The 14,685-nt window shown below is 44.0% G+C and overlaps 1 protein-coding gene across 1 annotated transcript; it reads right to left on the minus strand.

Moving 5' to 3' along the window:
* Positions 1 to 255: 255 nt before the first annotated feature.
* On the minus strand, positions 256 to 13,566 carry TRIM15 (tripartite motif containing 15). Its single transcript, XM_036908656.2, is given in 7 exon segments — positions 256 to 997; positions 1,826 to 1,858; positions 2,221 to 2,336; positions 9,595 to 9,617; positions 10,372 to 10,602; positions 11,709 to 11,804; positions 13,172 to 13,566. Coding segments are annotated over 7 exon segments (1,386 nt in total). The 5' UTR covers positions 13,541 to 13,566; the 3' UTR covers positions 256 to 479.
* Positions 13,567 to 14,685: the final 1,119 nt, after the last annotated feature.

Here is a 14,685-nt window from a genome sequence, read left to right on the forward strand (position 1 = left end):
CATACTTTATTAGGACATTCTTTGCAAGAGAAGAAATGACTGAAGGTTGTTTGAAAAGAAGAGGACCTGGATCCACACAGAGCTGGAGTAAAGACCTTAAGCCCTGTAAAGGTGAAAGTAACCCCATTGTATGTCAAAATAAAAACAGTCAACTGTATAAATTAGTGCAAGCCCAACAAAGTCCTGGTTTTCCAAGGTTGATTATTATGAAGCTTAAAATTTTTTTATTTTAGCCTTTTTTCCCCCTCAGAAACCCGCAGGGTCCCAGTTTTGCTGGTGTTCCTGGAACTGCAAAGAAGGCCAAGGCCGGGGCGTCTGTGGGAAGACCAGGACGTCCCGGATAAATAAAGGAAAAATAATCACAAAGCTGTTGGGACTCGAGACCCCGTGTCGTGCGGCCACGGCGGCGCGCGGCTGAACAGGGCGGGGCTGGATCGCGGGACTCTGCTTTCCTGCTGGCGCCCTGCGGAAGCTCCACCTCAGCCTAGCAAAGTAAGGCGGGAATCTATTTTCCAGACAGCGAAGAAAGGAAAGACTTTGCCGGAAAAAGAGGCGGTGAAGGTGAAGATGGGCGCCTGGGTCTCGAAGTTGCGCAGGGTCACCCGCCCCGCCTCGTAGTCCAGGGCAACGCCCACGCGGCGCGGGATGTCGCTCAGCCGCACGTCGGTGCCGGGGGACGTGCTGGCCCAGCACTGCTGGTGCGAGATGATCACGGCCCAGACGCCCTTGTCCGCGCCCAGGCCCTGCTCCTCTTTCCTCCTCACCTCCTCCGCCGCCACCCCCACGGTGCAGCCGCCGCCGGCGCCCAACTGCACCTCCACCTGCCAGCAGTGGCGCCCCGAGGAGAAGCCGGGGGAGCCCAGCACCACCGGGAGGCCCTCGAAGCGCAGCGGGCTGTCGAGCAGGTCCTGCTTTTGCCGAGTGTACGTCACGGACTTCCTGTCCTTGGAGAGGACCAGGCTCCGGCTGGCGGTCTGAGGGTCCAGAACCAACACCCCTGGAGGGAGGAGAGCGCGGACGTCAACAGAACCGGCGGCACCAAAGGGCTCCTATAGCACCGGCGATGCACGGCGGCAGGAAGAGCAGCGGCCTTGTGCGCTGCCTTTGGCCGGGCTTCTCTGAACCTCAGTTTCCCTTCTGCTCCCTGGGGACAGAGGATTACAGCTCTTCAAGTGGTGCTGTGCTGTGAGGTTTTGCTTTTAAAAGTGCAGTCCAGCGGCTTCATGGAGCTTGTTAGAAATGCAGTTTTGGTTCCCATCCCCGACCTACTGAATCAGAATCTCATTTTAACCAGATCCCCCACGTGCTTTTTCTTCTGTATTAAGTTTGAGAAGCAGAATGAGGTGGTACTTGTGGAAATAGTTTCCAAATTAAGCACCAATTTCAAAGAAAATGCTATTAAAAAATAAATTTTGCAATATTTGTTCAAGTCAGTAGAGCCCAGCACAAAGCAGGGCAAAAAACAAGGACTTGGTAAATTGAACACTTACTATGTACTGGGTACTACACTAATATTATAGTATTAATATTAAAATTATATTACTATATTTCCATTATAAATATTAATACTATTAATATAAGTCTTAGTAGTATTAATAATATTAATGCATTTACCTCACAGCTACTTATGGGGTAATTACTATTATATTTTCTATTTTATAGATAAAGAAACTGTGAGACAAAGAGACTTAATGACTTGTCCTGTGCTGTAATAACTAGCAAAAGCTAGAACAGAGTCTACAGAGCTCATTTATTTAATCGCTGTTTGCTGCCTGGGATTGAATGGATGAATGAAAGAATGGTTCCCGAAACCTCAGCTCTTTACCTGAATCTGGTTCCAGATGATGTGCCAAGTTGTCTGAAGGAAGCACAAACAGAAAAACCTTATTTTGTGACTTATTGTGATGTCCAGGTACCCCCAAGGGCAGCGTGTCCTGGGAACAATGTGAGGACAGGGATGGGAGAAGGCTCGGCTTCTGTTGTGGTCTAATGAAAGGGAAGCTGTCCTCACCTCCCTGTACACACCAATGCCTGTGCACAGGGGCGAGGAGGAGATGCTCTAGGCAACGGTGGCTCCAAGCAGAAAGGGGCACTAAGGGAAGGCTTAAGGGAGGGAAGATGTCTTGAGCCAGCTTTGGAAGATGAGGAAAGGTGGAGATGAATGGAAGGCAGAAGGGTAACTAATGGGAATGGGGAAAGCTGCTGCCCCTTCTGCTTTACCTGAGAATGTCCTCAGCATTTTTGGGAGGGGGAGAGTTTTCCTGTGGATATCGCGGATCTTCTTGACAAGGTCAGGAGAAATGGCTTCTGGACTCACAAATGTCTTCATCTCACACCTTCAGACAAGTTGGTAGCCAGTTAGATTCTAATTCTAAAAATAATATTTGAGTCATACAGACTGAGGCTAAAATCAGACTTAAGAATCTTGGTGTCTGGAGATTGGATTAAAGATGGCGACATGAGAGGTGAGAAAGAAACCTCCTAAAACCACATATAATATGAAAATATAATTTAATACAACTAATCCTGACAGAGCAACAGGAAAGAAGGCTGCACCAGACTGCATACACCTGGAGAAAAGAGCAACCTCATGGAACAGGGTAATGTACCAAAGCTGTGACTCAGTGGGGCCCAAGCCCTTCTTCCCCAACCCCAGCTCACTGAAGGGAGGAAGAGAAACAGAGCAGGGAGGGAGTGGAGACCTAGGACTGCTGAACACCTAACTCTGGAGATCTGTTCTGGGAGCATGAACCTACATTGCATGGTACTCTGGTGATTTAGTGTGGTTGGAAAACTAAATAATACCTGGAAAGACAGATTCCATCTGCTTGTGGAAAACAGGGATTCATATCTGGCTGATCTGGGTGGGCAGTCTGAGAGACTCCCTAAAAGCGAGAGCGCTGCTGAAGGGGCAAGAATTGCAGAACTTACTGCTTAGGAGAAAGGACAGGTAGACAAAATTGTCTGGATGCACTCTGCCCAGCAGGTCGGGAGCTTAAATGATCTTCAGGCGCTCCATCCCCCTGGCTTAGCTATGCAGCTCCAAGGCCCCCCACTGTGATACACAGCCTGCTGTGTCTTCCTCCTGGCTAGCCTGTACCTGGCTCAGGCTCGCAAATCAGCAACTCATGCCCTGGCATCAGGCCAGCCAGAGGGAAGGCCCACCTACAGCAGCTACAAACACAAAGCATAGAGGCTTATACCTGTGTGTTCGGCTCACTGGTTCTTGCAGTGGAGACAGGCATAGTAGCCAGGAAGCAGGAAACAGCTCTTTCCTCCTCACCAAGCACCAACACCATTCTCCTGCAACCCCCGACATTACTCCAGGGGCTGAGCAGCTCCAGAGAGTAGAGCATCTGGGCACTAGAGGGCACCACAGACAAATTATGAAACATCAAAGGAACCTAGTTCAAAGCAAAATTATGAATACACCTGAGAAAGACTCAAGTGAAATCGACCTCATGAATCTTCCTGAAAGAAATTTCAAAATAAAAATCATTAACATGCTCTTGGAGGTACAGAAAAACATTCAAGAAGTCAGGGACGAATTTAGGACAGAGATCCAATCATTGAAGAACACGATGGAGGGTATTAAAAGCAGATTAGATATGGTGGAGGAGATGATAAATGAAATTGAAATTAGGGAAGGGGAACACAAGCTGAGGCACAGAGAGAAAAAAGGATCTCTAAGAATGAAAGAATACTGAGAGAACTGTGTGACCAACCCAAATGGAACAACATTCGTATTATAGGGTTACCAGAAGAAGAAGAAGAGAGAAAAAGAGATAGAAAGTGTCTTGGAGGAAGTAATGCTGAAACTTCCTCAGTCTGGGGAAGGAGATACTCTCTCAGGCCATGGAGGTACAAAGATCTCCCAACACAAGGGACCCAAGGAAGACAACACCAAGACATATAATAATTAAAATGGCAAAGATCAATGATAAGGACAGATGATTTAAAGCAGCCAGAGAGAGAAATACAATCACATACAAAGGAAAACCCATCAGGATATCATCAGGCTTCTCAGCAGAAACCTTACAGGTCAGAAGGGAGTGGCATGATATATTTAATGCAATGAAGCAGAAGGGCCTCAAGCCAAGAATACATTATATGACAAGATTATCTTTTAAATTTGAAGGAGGGATTAAACAGTTTCCAGAGATGCAAAAGCTGAGAGAATTTAGACCCCAAAACCATCTCTACAGTGTATTTTGGAGGGACTGCTATACAGAAAAAATCAAAAGGGATAGACAAAGAGTACAGAATATGATACTAAGTTAGTTAAGTTAGACTCTTAGATAGTAACAAAGTTAACCTTGAACCTTTGGTAACCACGAATCTAAAGCCTGCACTGGCAATAAGTACACACCTATCAATAATCACCTTAAATGTAAATGGTCTGAATACACCAATCAAAAGACATAGAGTCAGTGAATGGATAAAAAAACAAGACCCATCTATGTGTTGCTTACAAGAGACTCACTTCAAAGACTAAAAGTGAAGGGATGGAAAAAGATATTTCATTCAACTAATAGGGAGAAAAAAGCAGGTGTTGCACTACTAGTATCAGATAAAATAGACTTCAAAACAAAGAAAGTAACAAGAGATAAAGAAGGACATTACATAATGATAAAGGGGTCAGTCCAACAAGAGGATATAACCATTACAAATATATATGCACCCAATACAGGAACACCGACATATATGAAACAAATACTAACAGAATAAAAAGGGGAAATAGAATGTAATGCATTCATTCTAGGAGACTTCAACACTCCACACACTCCAAAGGATAGGTCAACCAGACAGAAAATAAGTAAGGACACAGGGGCATTGAACAACACATTAGAACAGATGTACCTAACAGACATCTACAGGATACAGGATACACCTTCTTTTCATGTGCACATGGAACATTCTCCAGAATAGACCACATACTAGGCCACAAAAAGAGCCTCAGTAAATTCAAAAAGATTGAAATTCTACCAACCAACTTCTCAGATTACAAGGTATAAAACTAGAAATAAATTGTACAAAGAAAAAAAAAGGCTCACAAACACATAGAGGCTTAACAACATGCTCCTAAATAATAAATGGATCAATGACCAAATTAAAACAAAGATCAAGCAATATATGGAGACAAATGAAAACAACAGCACAATGCCCTAACTTCTGTGAGACGCAGTGAATGCAGTTCTAAGAAGGAAGTATATTGCAATCCAGGCATATTTAAAGAAGGAAGAACAATCCCAAATGAATAGTCTAAAGTCACAATTATTGAAACTGGAAAAAGAACAAATGAGGCCCAAAGTCAGCATTAGGAGAAACATAATAAAGATCAGAGAAGAAATAAATAAAATTGAGAAGAATAAAATAATAGAAAAAATCAACGAAACCAAGAGGTGGTTCTTTGAGAAAATAAACAAAGTAGATTAAACCCCTAGCCAGACTTATTAAGAGAAAAAGAGAATCTACACACACAAACAGAATCAGAAATGAGAAAGGAAAATCATGACAGACTCCCAGAAATACAAAGAATTATTGGAGAATACTATGAAAATCTATATGCTAACAAGCTGGATAACCTAGAAGAAATGGACAACTTTCTAGAAAAATACAACCTTCCAAGACTGACTCAGGAAGAAACAGAAAATCTAAACAGACCAATTACCAGCAATGAAATTGAATCAGTGATTTAAAAAACTACCCAAGAACAAAACTATCCAAGAACAAAACTCCAGACCAAATGGATTCACTGCTGAATTTTATCGGACATTTAGAGAAGACATAATTCCCATTCTTCTTAAAGTTTTCCAAAAAATGGAAGAGGAGGGAATACTTCCCAACTCATTCTATGAAGCCAGCATCACTCTAATACCAAAACCAGGCAAAGACACCACAAAAAAAGAAAACTATGGACCAATATCCCTGATGAACATAGATGCAAAAATACTCAACAAAATATCAGCAAACCAAATGCAAAAATACATCAAGAGGATCATACACCATGATCAAGTGGATTCATTCAAGGGATGCAAGGATGGTACAACATTCAAAAATCTATCAACATCATCCACCACATAAAAAAAGGAAAAAAACACATGATCATTTCCATAGATGCTGAAAAAGCATGCAAAAAAATTCAACATCCATTCGTGATAAAGACTCAACAAATTGGGTATAGAGGGCAAGTACCTCAACATAATAAAGGCCATATATGACAATCCCACTTGCATACTTAACAGTGAGAAGGTGAAAGCTTTTCCTTTAAGATCGGGAACAAGGATGCCCACTCTCCCCGCTTTTATTCAACATAATACTGGAGGTCCTAACCACAGCAATCAGATAGCACAAAGAAATAAAAGACATCCAGATTGGTAAGGAAGAAGCCAAACTGTCACTGTTTGCAGATGACATGATGTTGTACATAAAAAAACCCTAAAGACTCCACTCCAAAACTACTAGAACTAATATCTGAAATCAGCAAAGTTGCAGGATACAAAATTAATACACAGAAATCTGTTGCATTCCTATACACTAACAATGAACTAGCAGAAAGAGAAATCAGGAAAACAATTCCATTCACAACTGCATCAAAAAGAATAAAATACCTAGGAATAAACTTAAACAAGGAAGTGAAAGACCTATACCCTGAAAACTACAAGACACTCCTCAGAGAAATTAAAGAGGATACTAAAAAATGGGAATTCATCCCATGCTCTTGAGTAGAAAGAATTAATATTGTTAAAATGGCCATCGTGCCTTTAGCAATCTACAGATTCAATGCAATCCCTAACAAAGTACCAACAGCATTCTTCAACGAACTGGAACAAATAGTTCTAAAATTCATATGGAACCACAAAAGACCCTGAGTAGCAAAAGCAATCCTGGGAAGGAAGAATAAAGCAGGGAGGATCTCACTTCCCAACTTCAAGCTCTACTACAAAGCCACAGTAATCAAGACAATTTGGTACTGGCACAGGAACAGACCCACAGACCAGTGGAACAGAACAGAGATCCCAAATATTAACCCAAGCATATATGGTCAATTAATATATGATAAAGGAGCCATGCATATACAATGGAGAAATGACAGCCTCTTCAACAGCTGGTGTTGGCAAAACAGGACAGCTACATGTAAGAGAATGAAACTGGATTACCGTCTAACTCCATACACAAAAGTAAAGTCAAAATGGATCAATGCCCTGAATGTAAGTTATGAAACCATAAAACTCTTAGAAGAAAATATAGGCAAACTCTCTTGAATATAAATATGAGCAACTTCTTCATGAACATATCTCCCCAGGCAAGGGAAACAGAAGCAAAAATAAACAAGTGGGACTATATCAAACTAAAAAGCTTCTGTACAGCAAAGGACACCATCAGTAGAACAAAAGGCGTCCTACAGTATGGGAGAATATATTCATAAATGACATAAGGAGTTGACATCCAAAATATACAAGGAGCTCATGCACCTCAACAAAAACAAATAACCCAATTAAAAAATGGGCAGAGGATCTGAACACTTCTCCAAAGATGAAATGTAGATGGCCAGCAGAAAAGATGCTCTACATCACTAATTATCAGAGAAATGCAAATTAAAACCACAATGAGATATCACCTCACACCAGTAAGGATCGCCACCATCCAAAAGACAAACAACAACAAACGTTGGCAAGGATGTGGAGAAAGGGGGGGAACCCTCCTACACTGCTGGTGGAAATGTAAATTAGTTCGACCTTTGTGGAAAGCAGTATGGAGGTTCCTCAAAAACTCAAAATAGAAATACCATTTGACCATTTGACCCAGGAATTCCACTCCTAGGAATTTACCCTAAGAATGAAGCAGCCCAGATTGTAAAAGACATATGCACCTCTATGTTTATCTCAGCACTATTTACAATAGCCAAGAAATGGAAGTAACCTAAGTGTCCATCAGTAGATGAATGGATAAAGAAGATGTGGTACATATACACAATGGAATATTATTCAGCCATAAGAAGAAAACACATCCTACCATTTGCAACAACATGGATGGAGCTAGAGGGTATTAGGCTCAGTGAAATAAGCCAGGTGGAGAAAGACAAGTACCAAATGATTTCACTCACATGTGGAGTATAAGAACAAAGAAAAAACTGAAGGAACAAAACAGCAGCAGACTCACAGAACCCAAGAATGGACTAACAGTTACCAAAGGGAAAGGGACTGGGGAGGATAGGAGGGAAGGGAAGGATAAGGGGAAAAAGGGACATTATGATTAGCATACATAATGTATTGGGGGGTCACGGGGAAGGAAGTATAGCACAGAGAAGACAAGTAGTGATTCTATAGCATCTAACTACACTGATGGACAGTGACTGTAATGGGGTATGTGGTGGGGACTTAATGATGTGGAGAATCTAGTAACCACAATGTTGTTCATGTAAGTGTATATTAATGATACCAATAAAAAATTAAAATTAAAAAAAAAAGAATCTTGGTGTCTGTGGTGAATAATTAGATAGAGTATCATCTCTTTACTTTTGCTAGAAATGTATAGCAAGAGACATTTCAATTAGTCCTAAGAGAAATGGTAACCAGTCCTCAAGAATTAAAGATAAGTCCTTGAAGAAAATGGGCCTATGGAGGCTAAAAGGTCATTACTCCTATAAGCCTCTAGAGGACAGTACAGCACCATTTGAACAATAGCCTTAAACCATTCTTTCCAATGTGTGTGCTGTTCATTACAGGGGAAAAGGTGTGGGGGGTGGGGGGAGGGAGATGAAAAGAAACATAAACTGTGGTGAAAAAGCCCTTGGTTCTGGTTCCAGCTCTGTCCTTGCTTGTCACTCACTGTGTGACCTTGAGCAAGCACTGCACCCTCTAGGTCTCAGCTTCTTCATCAGACTAAAGGCCTCCAAAGCCCTTCTAGATCTAAATCTCGAACGCTCTTTGAAAATTATGTGTAGAGACACTTCCACTTCCTGATTCATGGACATCTGAGTCAGGCCCCCCTACAAATGCATAGCACATGGCATACGACAAGTGTTCCCTAGTTGTTGTGTCTCTTCATCTCAGGGCTGACTGCTAACACTTATAGCAGAAAGCATAGGAAAGGAGCATATATTTTCAATGCCTCCCAGCTCCCAGTTGCTGGCCTTTTAGAGTAGCATTTGAAAATTCTGAAGGACACTGATGAGTTAATTGGGAAAAATGATTGTAATAACAGGGTTCCATGCTTATCATAGTCTATAGAAAATATTTCCCCTTTGAATTACATTTTAAATGGTGTTAAATACTGACTCAAGTATTAATAATCTCAGGGATTAAATAAATGTTCCTGGATCAGCCTAAAAACACAATTATTTATAACTTCACTTCTAGTGGGAAAAAATATGTGCCTGATACCAATGAAGCTTTAGAATACAGACTTCGGTGTGAGTGAATGAGACAGTGTGTCTGCTGGAGTGCTTTTGCTTTTCCGTGTAGGAGAGAGGGGAGAGAGTGCCCCATCCCTATCAGTCTCCAGGTGCAGAATAAAGGAGTGAGAAATAGGAAGCAGTATTAAGTGTCTACTCCCAGTATACAGGAGGAGGGACTGAGGAGAGGGCCCTACCTGCTCTAGTTGACTCTGATGTCCTAGAAAAGAAAAAGAATTTGCAGTTAGTTTCCACAGGTCTTCTCCATCAGAGATTCTATACATTCTTTCTTCCATAATATATTTGCTCAAACTCTCCTCCTCCAGAGAGTTGTATCTGATTAATTACCTATTCATCATACTATTCTTCTACACCATGCTTCCTTACTAATTTGGAACTCTGTAGTCAGTTTATTTGAGCCGATTTCTCTGCCTCAGCCTTATCTTCTTGGGGGTTGGGGGCATGTTCTGCCTCCAAGGACTAAGAAATGGTAGTGAGCAGGGACCAGGCCTTGAGTTATTAGGTAGATTTGAAGTCTAACAGAATAATATAATGATAATCACAAAATGCACCATTTATTGAGCCAGGGACCATGCTAAGGATTTTGCACAGATTGTTTCTTATAATCTTTGCAACAACCCAGTGAGGGAGATGCCATTATTACCCCATATTTAGGGAACTTATGAGACTTGCCAAGGTCACACAGCGGGAAGAGCTAGTACTCAAACCCAAGGCTGTCTGACTCCAAAGCCCTTGACATGAGCACAGCGTGTGGGCACATCAGCCAGCCTTTCTAGGTCTGCACCTTGGTAACCTCCCTGGGCCAAAGGCATCTGATAACCATCAGTCCCTCCCTTTAGAAATAATCCCCACTTTCCTTTCTGCCTCTCTCCAGCATCTTCCAGCCCACAGCACGGGTCCCCTTCCTGTGGAATCCCTCTCCTATCCCACAGGGGTGGCAGAGTGTCTCTCACATGTAGAAGCTCACTTCCAGGCTGCTGACACTTCTCCTCCAGCTCCTTGACCTGGGTTCCAAGTCAGGCGACCTCCTCCGAAACCTTTGAGATATATTCATCTCTCTCCTTCCAGATCTGCCGCTCCAGCTCCCTCAGCCTCACCAGCAGGAGACACTGCTGTTCTTCTAGCTCCTGCTGCAACTTCTCAAAAGCTGCTTCCACCTGCTGCTTCTTGCTTTCAATCTGAGTCTGCAAGGTGTAGAAAGACAGACATGGTTAAGGAGAAGTTCACAGAGCTGGGTCCCAGGAGGCTCATCTATATACTTACTATGGATTAGGAGAGAGAGGGAGCAACTAGTTCCAAACTCATTCTCCCAAATAATACTATGGTAGAAGTAGGTGGGTCTCAGGATAAACTTACCAGTGACGAGGGCTATGCTCTTATCTTACCCAGAGAGTCTAATACTTAATCTTCATTATGCTCTCAGAACCATGTTGAACTTTTCAAATATCTTTCTACGTTTATGATACCATCCTAACCTTACCATTCCTTCCCTAGAATCAGTTGGAGACGATTATAGTGATTTCTTAGAGAGCAACCGAAGAAAAAGGAAGCCATGATTAGATTCAACACAATTTATGGAAAGATGTGTTGTGTCTTTGTGTCTTGGCATTGGTTATAGCCCCTGAGGGCTCCATCTACAGGGCAAACTTAGATGGGAGTTGAGAGATGCAAACTTAGATGGGAGTTGAGAGATGCTGGAGATGTCTTTCCATCTCAAAACTGCCTTGTTGGTCAAGGCACTAGAAATTCTCACATAGTGGATTTCCTCTTTGATAACTTTGTAGCATCAAAAAAAGAGATGGGAAGGAGCCATATATAGCCATCCATTAGCCTACTTTTCTCAGTGGTCAGGACCAGAATGAAGATGTTAATATACACCTTCTGGTCCCTGGCTTCCCATTTGAAGGCAGTACTTTCAGGCAGACAGACTGAGATGGGAAGAGCAATGACCTAAGGCTCAAGAGGCCTGGCTTCTAGCTATTCCTTCATGGACTTGAGTTTTGCTGTGTGGCCTTGGGGGAATATCAACTTCCTGGACCTCAGTTTTCTGCTTTGTAAAAAAATGGCTGATGAGATGAATCTTGGATTAGAAGATGTCAGAACCACTTCTTGCTCTGCTACTCTGGGATTCCACAAACTTGACCTGCAAATACCCTTGTGCAGAGGCAGGGAGGTGAATGAGAACCATTTGTCAGTTCTTTCCAGACACACAATAGGTATCAGACAAGCTTCCCCAGAGTGTGTGAAGAAACCCCCCAAAGGAGAAGGTAGCTAATGACGTGAGCTTTACCAGAAGCATTTGGAGCTTCTGGTCTTCCTGACTCTTTATGTCTTCAATCTCATCTCTCTCCATGCTCAGAGCCCCCATCCAACTCCTGAGACAGTCCTGTGGGGAGAAGAATGGGCATGAAGAGGTGGCTTAATTCATAATTTAACTCAGAGGTATTAATTGTTGACCATGTTCCAGTACACTATTGAGTGTTGGGGGATTCAAGGATGAAAAAGGCCCATCTTTGTTCTCAGAGAGATCACCTTCTGGGGAAGGTGACCGTCACAAGTGATTAAAGTACAAATAGACAAATGCAGTAATTGGGTTATGCACACAGTGAGATGGGGCCACAGAGGGGATGATTCTGCCTGGAGGGACAAGGGGATGTTTCAGAAAGCTGAAAACCCTTTCAGTGGGCCTTGAAAGACAAATTTCCAGTTGGGTTAAGATGGGGGGAGGACAGTACTTAAAGCCCCTGAACTATACACTTAAAAATTGTTAAAATGGTTTTTAAAAAAAAGAATGGGGGGAGAGGAGGGAAGAACTACATTCAAAAGTATCAAAAACAGGAAAGAGTAAAACAGTTCAGGAAACAGCAGGAACATATAGGTCAATGTGGCTGGACGCATGGTCTTCCCTGCCTTGGGAGGGCATCTGAGAGATGAGACTGGACAGGAAGGCAGGATCTTGGCTGCACACAGCCATGAATGTCTCCCCAGAGTGCTTTCCTTGGGCACTAGGGATCCATGGAAGGATTGTGATCAGGGGAGCAACACAATCTGGTTTGTGTTTTAGGAAGATACTCCTCACAGCAGATTAGACAGTGATTGGAAGGGTGAGAATCAAGACAGGGAATGTGTTAGAGACTATGCAAAGTCTGGGAGAAGATGCTGAGGCCTGGATTTGGTAGTGGTTGTGCAGATAACTCAGTGTTAAAGATTTGAGAGATGCTTCTGAGGAAACCACTTCCAGACCTGGTGACTGGACGATGAGAGATCAGGAGCAGGTAGGCAGGAGCAGGTAATAGATGACCAAGACCAGATGGGGTATGTCACAGTTTCCCAGTTTCCTTTCTCAAAAAGAAGAGCAGAACTTGCAGGTTGCCCTTCTTCCCTCTGAACTCCACTGGTTAGGACCTTGACAAATGCCATACCCAGGCCAGATCCCTGGAGACGGATTCACCCTGCCTATGGTCTGCAGGAGACCCCTCTCTGTACCAGGCTCTCTTTCCTTCCAATTCTTTGTGCTCCATCAACAGGGTACCCTCTGAGGGCTGGAGCTAGTTCCCCCTAAGACTGTGAATGACCACACAACCAGGTGGAACTAGGTCCCCTCAGTCTGGGAGTATCCCCAGTGTCCCTACAGCCTCAGAGTCCCCCAGTGTGGAAGCTGTGGTCCTTCATCCAGATCCTCACCTGTTCCCTTCACAAGAACAGGATATTGTCCTGCCCCATACAGGCCCAAGCTAAAGCCATGCTTCTTACCCGGTAGGGTTGAATGGCCTCGTCGAGGAATCCCACAGTGTGTGCCTGGTGGGTCGGACCCTCCCTGCAGAACACACAGAGGAACTCAGCATCGTTCTCGCAGAAGAAGTAAATCTTCTCACCATGTTCCTCACAGTAAGTCTCCCCCAGAGGACCCAGGGGCACAGGAACCATGAGGGTCTCCTTCTGCTCCTTCTCCTTGCACAGTGGACAGAGCAGGACCCTGGCAGAGGGCTGGGCCCCCATCTGGGAGGGCGGGAGGAGGCACAGCTGGCAGAAGGTGTGTCCACAGGTGGCTGTCACTGCATCCTTCAGGGGTCCCTTGAAGGCAGGACAGGTGGCCCCCTCGTGGGAAGAGGTTGAGAGCATCACGGTGCCTTCCCCAGCCCTCCACTCAGGCCTCTGCCTCAGGCCACAAGAACTCCCTGTCCCTGCAATAGAGTCATTTTTGACTGAGTCATGGAGGGAAAGCAATAGAAGGCCAAGTGAGAGGAAGTCAAGAATGTCCCGACAGGCAAGGCCCCACCTTTGTGCTTCCCTGGAGTCCCAGCCACCACCCATCGTGGGTCCAAACTCCAGGGCATCTCAAATTACCCAGCATTTCCCAGCTGCGTCCTGGTTTGCTTGTTCTCTTCTGCTCCTCTCACAGAGAGATGGGGTTTCCTGGAATCCCCACCTTGACCACAGTGGGGTGGAGAGAACTGGAGAGGATACGCTGCTTCCTGTCCGACTGAGCAGGTGGGAGCCATAAACTTCTGGCTTTGAGGTGTGTCCACAGCAGCAAAGTCCAGGCTGGTGGGGGAAGTGCTCACTGCGTGCCTGCCTCTGCCCTCCTTTTCCCAACTCACCTCATCTGCCCAGGCTGGCTTTTCCTAAACTCCTAACTCTCTGCCTCCCAACATCAGTGTCCTCACTGGAGCTTGAGTAGCATTGTACCTCAATTTTATTTTTTAACTGCAGGTTGGAGAAGGCAAGAAACTATAATACAAATGATTCATGTTGATAAGCCTTAGAAAAGTCAGTTTGTCAAAAAGATAAATAGATTCAACCACACTTATCTAGGCTTAGAATTTTCATGTTATTTTATTCAATCTGGTAACAACCCTTTGGAGCTATATGAGCCTTTATTTTACAGAGAAGGAAATGTAAACTGATAGGCAAGGTGACTTCCCATAAGTCACAGAGCCAGAAAGCCACAAGGTTGGGGTCAATCCAGTCACCCAGCTGCCAGCTCTGGGCTCTTCCTGACCTCAGCCAAGATGATGATCAAGCAGCCACAGTTCTTCATCCAGTCACAGGCATCTGTGATTAAAACCAAGGAAAAACTTCCGTTCTGCCACTGAACCATCAGCCCTGAATCCTGTTTCGCTCCCTTTTCACTTCAACTATTTTGTGTATCATCTTTCCCACCCTACTGGCCCCTTCCCAGGAGTAACCCCTGGAGGTGTGCTGTCCAACACAGGGACCTCCAGCTATGAGTGGCTGCTGAGCCCTGAATGTGGCCAGTTCCAGCG

Source organism: Manis pentadactyla, chromosome 16 (assembly GCF_030020395.1).
Source record: "Manis pentadactyla isolate mManPen7 chromosome 16, mManPen7.hap1, whole genome shotgun sequence".
Classification (NCBI taxonomy): domain Eukaryota; kingdom Metazoa; phylum Chordata; class Mammalia; order Pholidota; family Manidae; genus Manis; species Manis pentadactyla.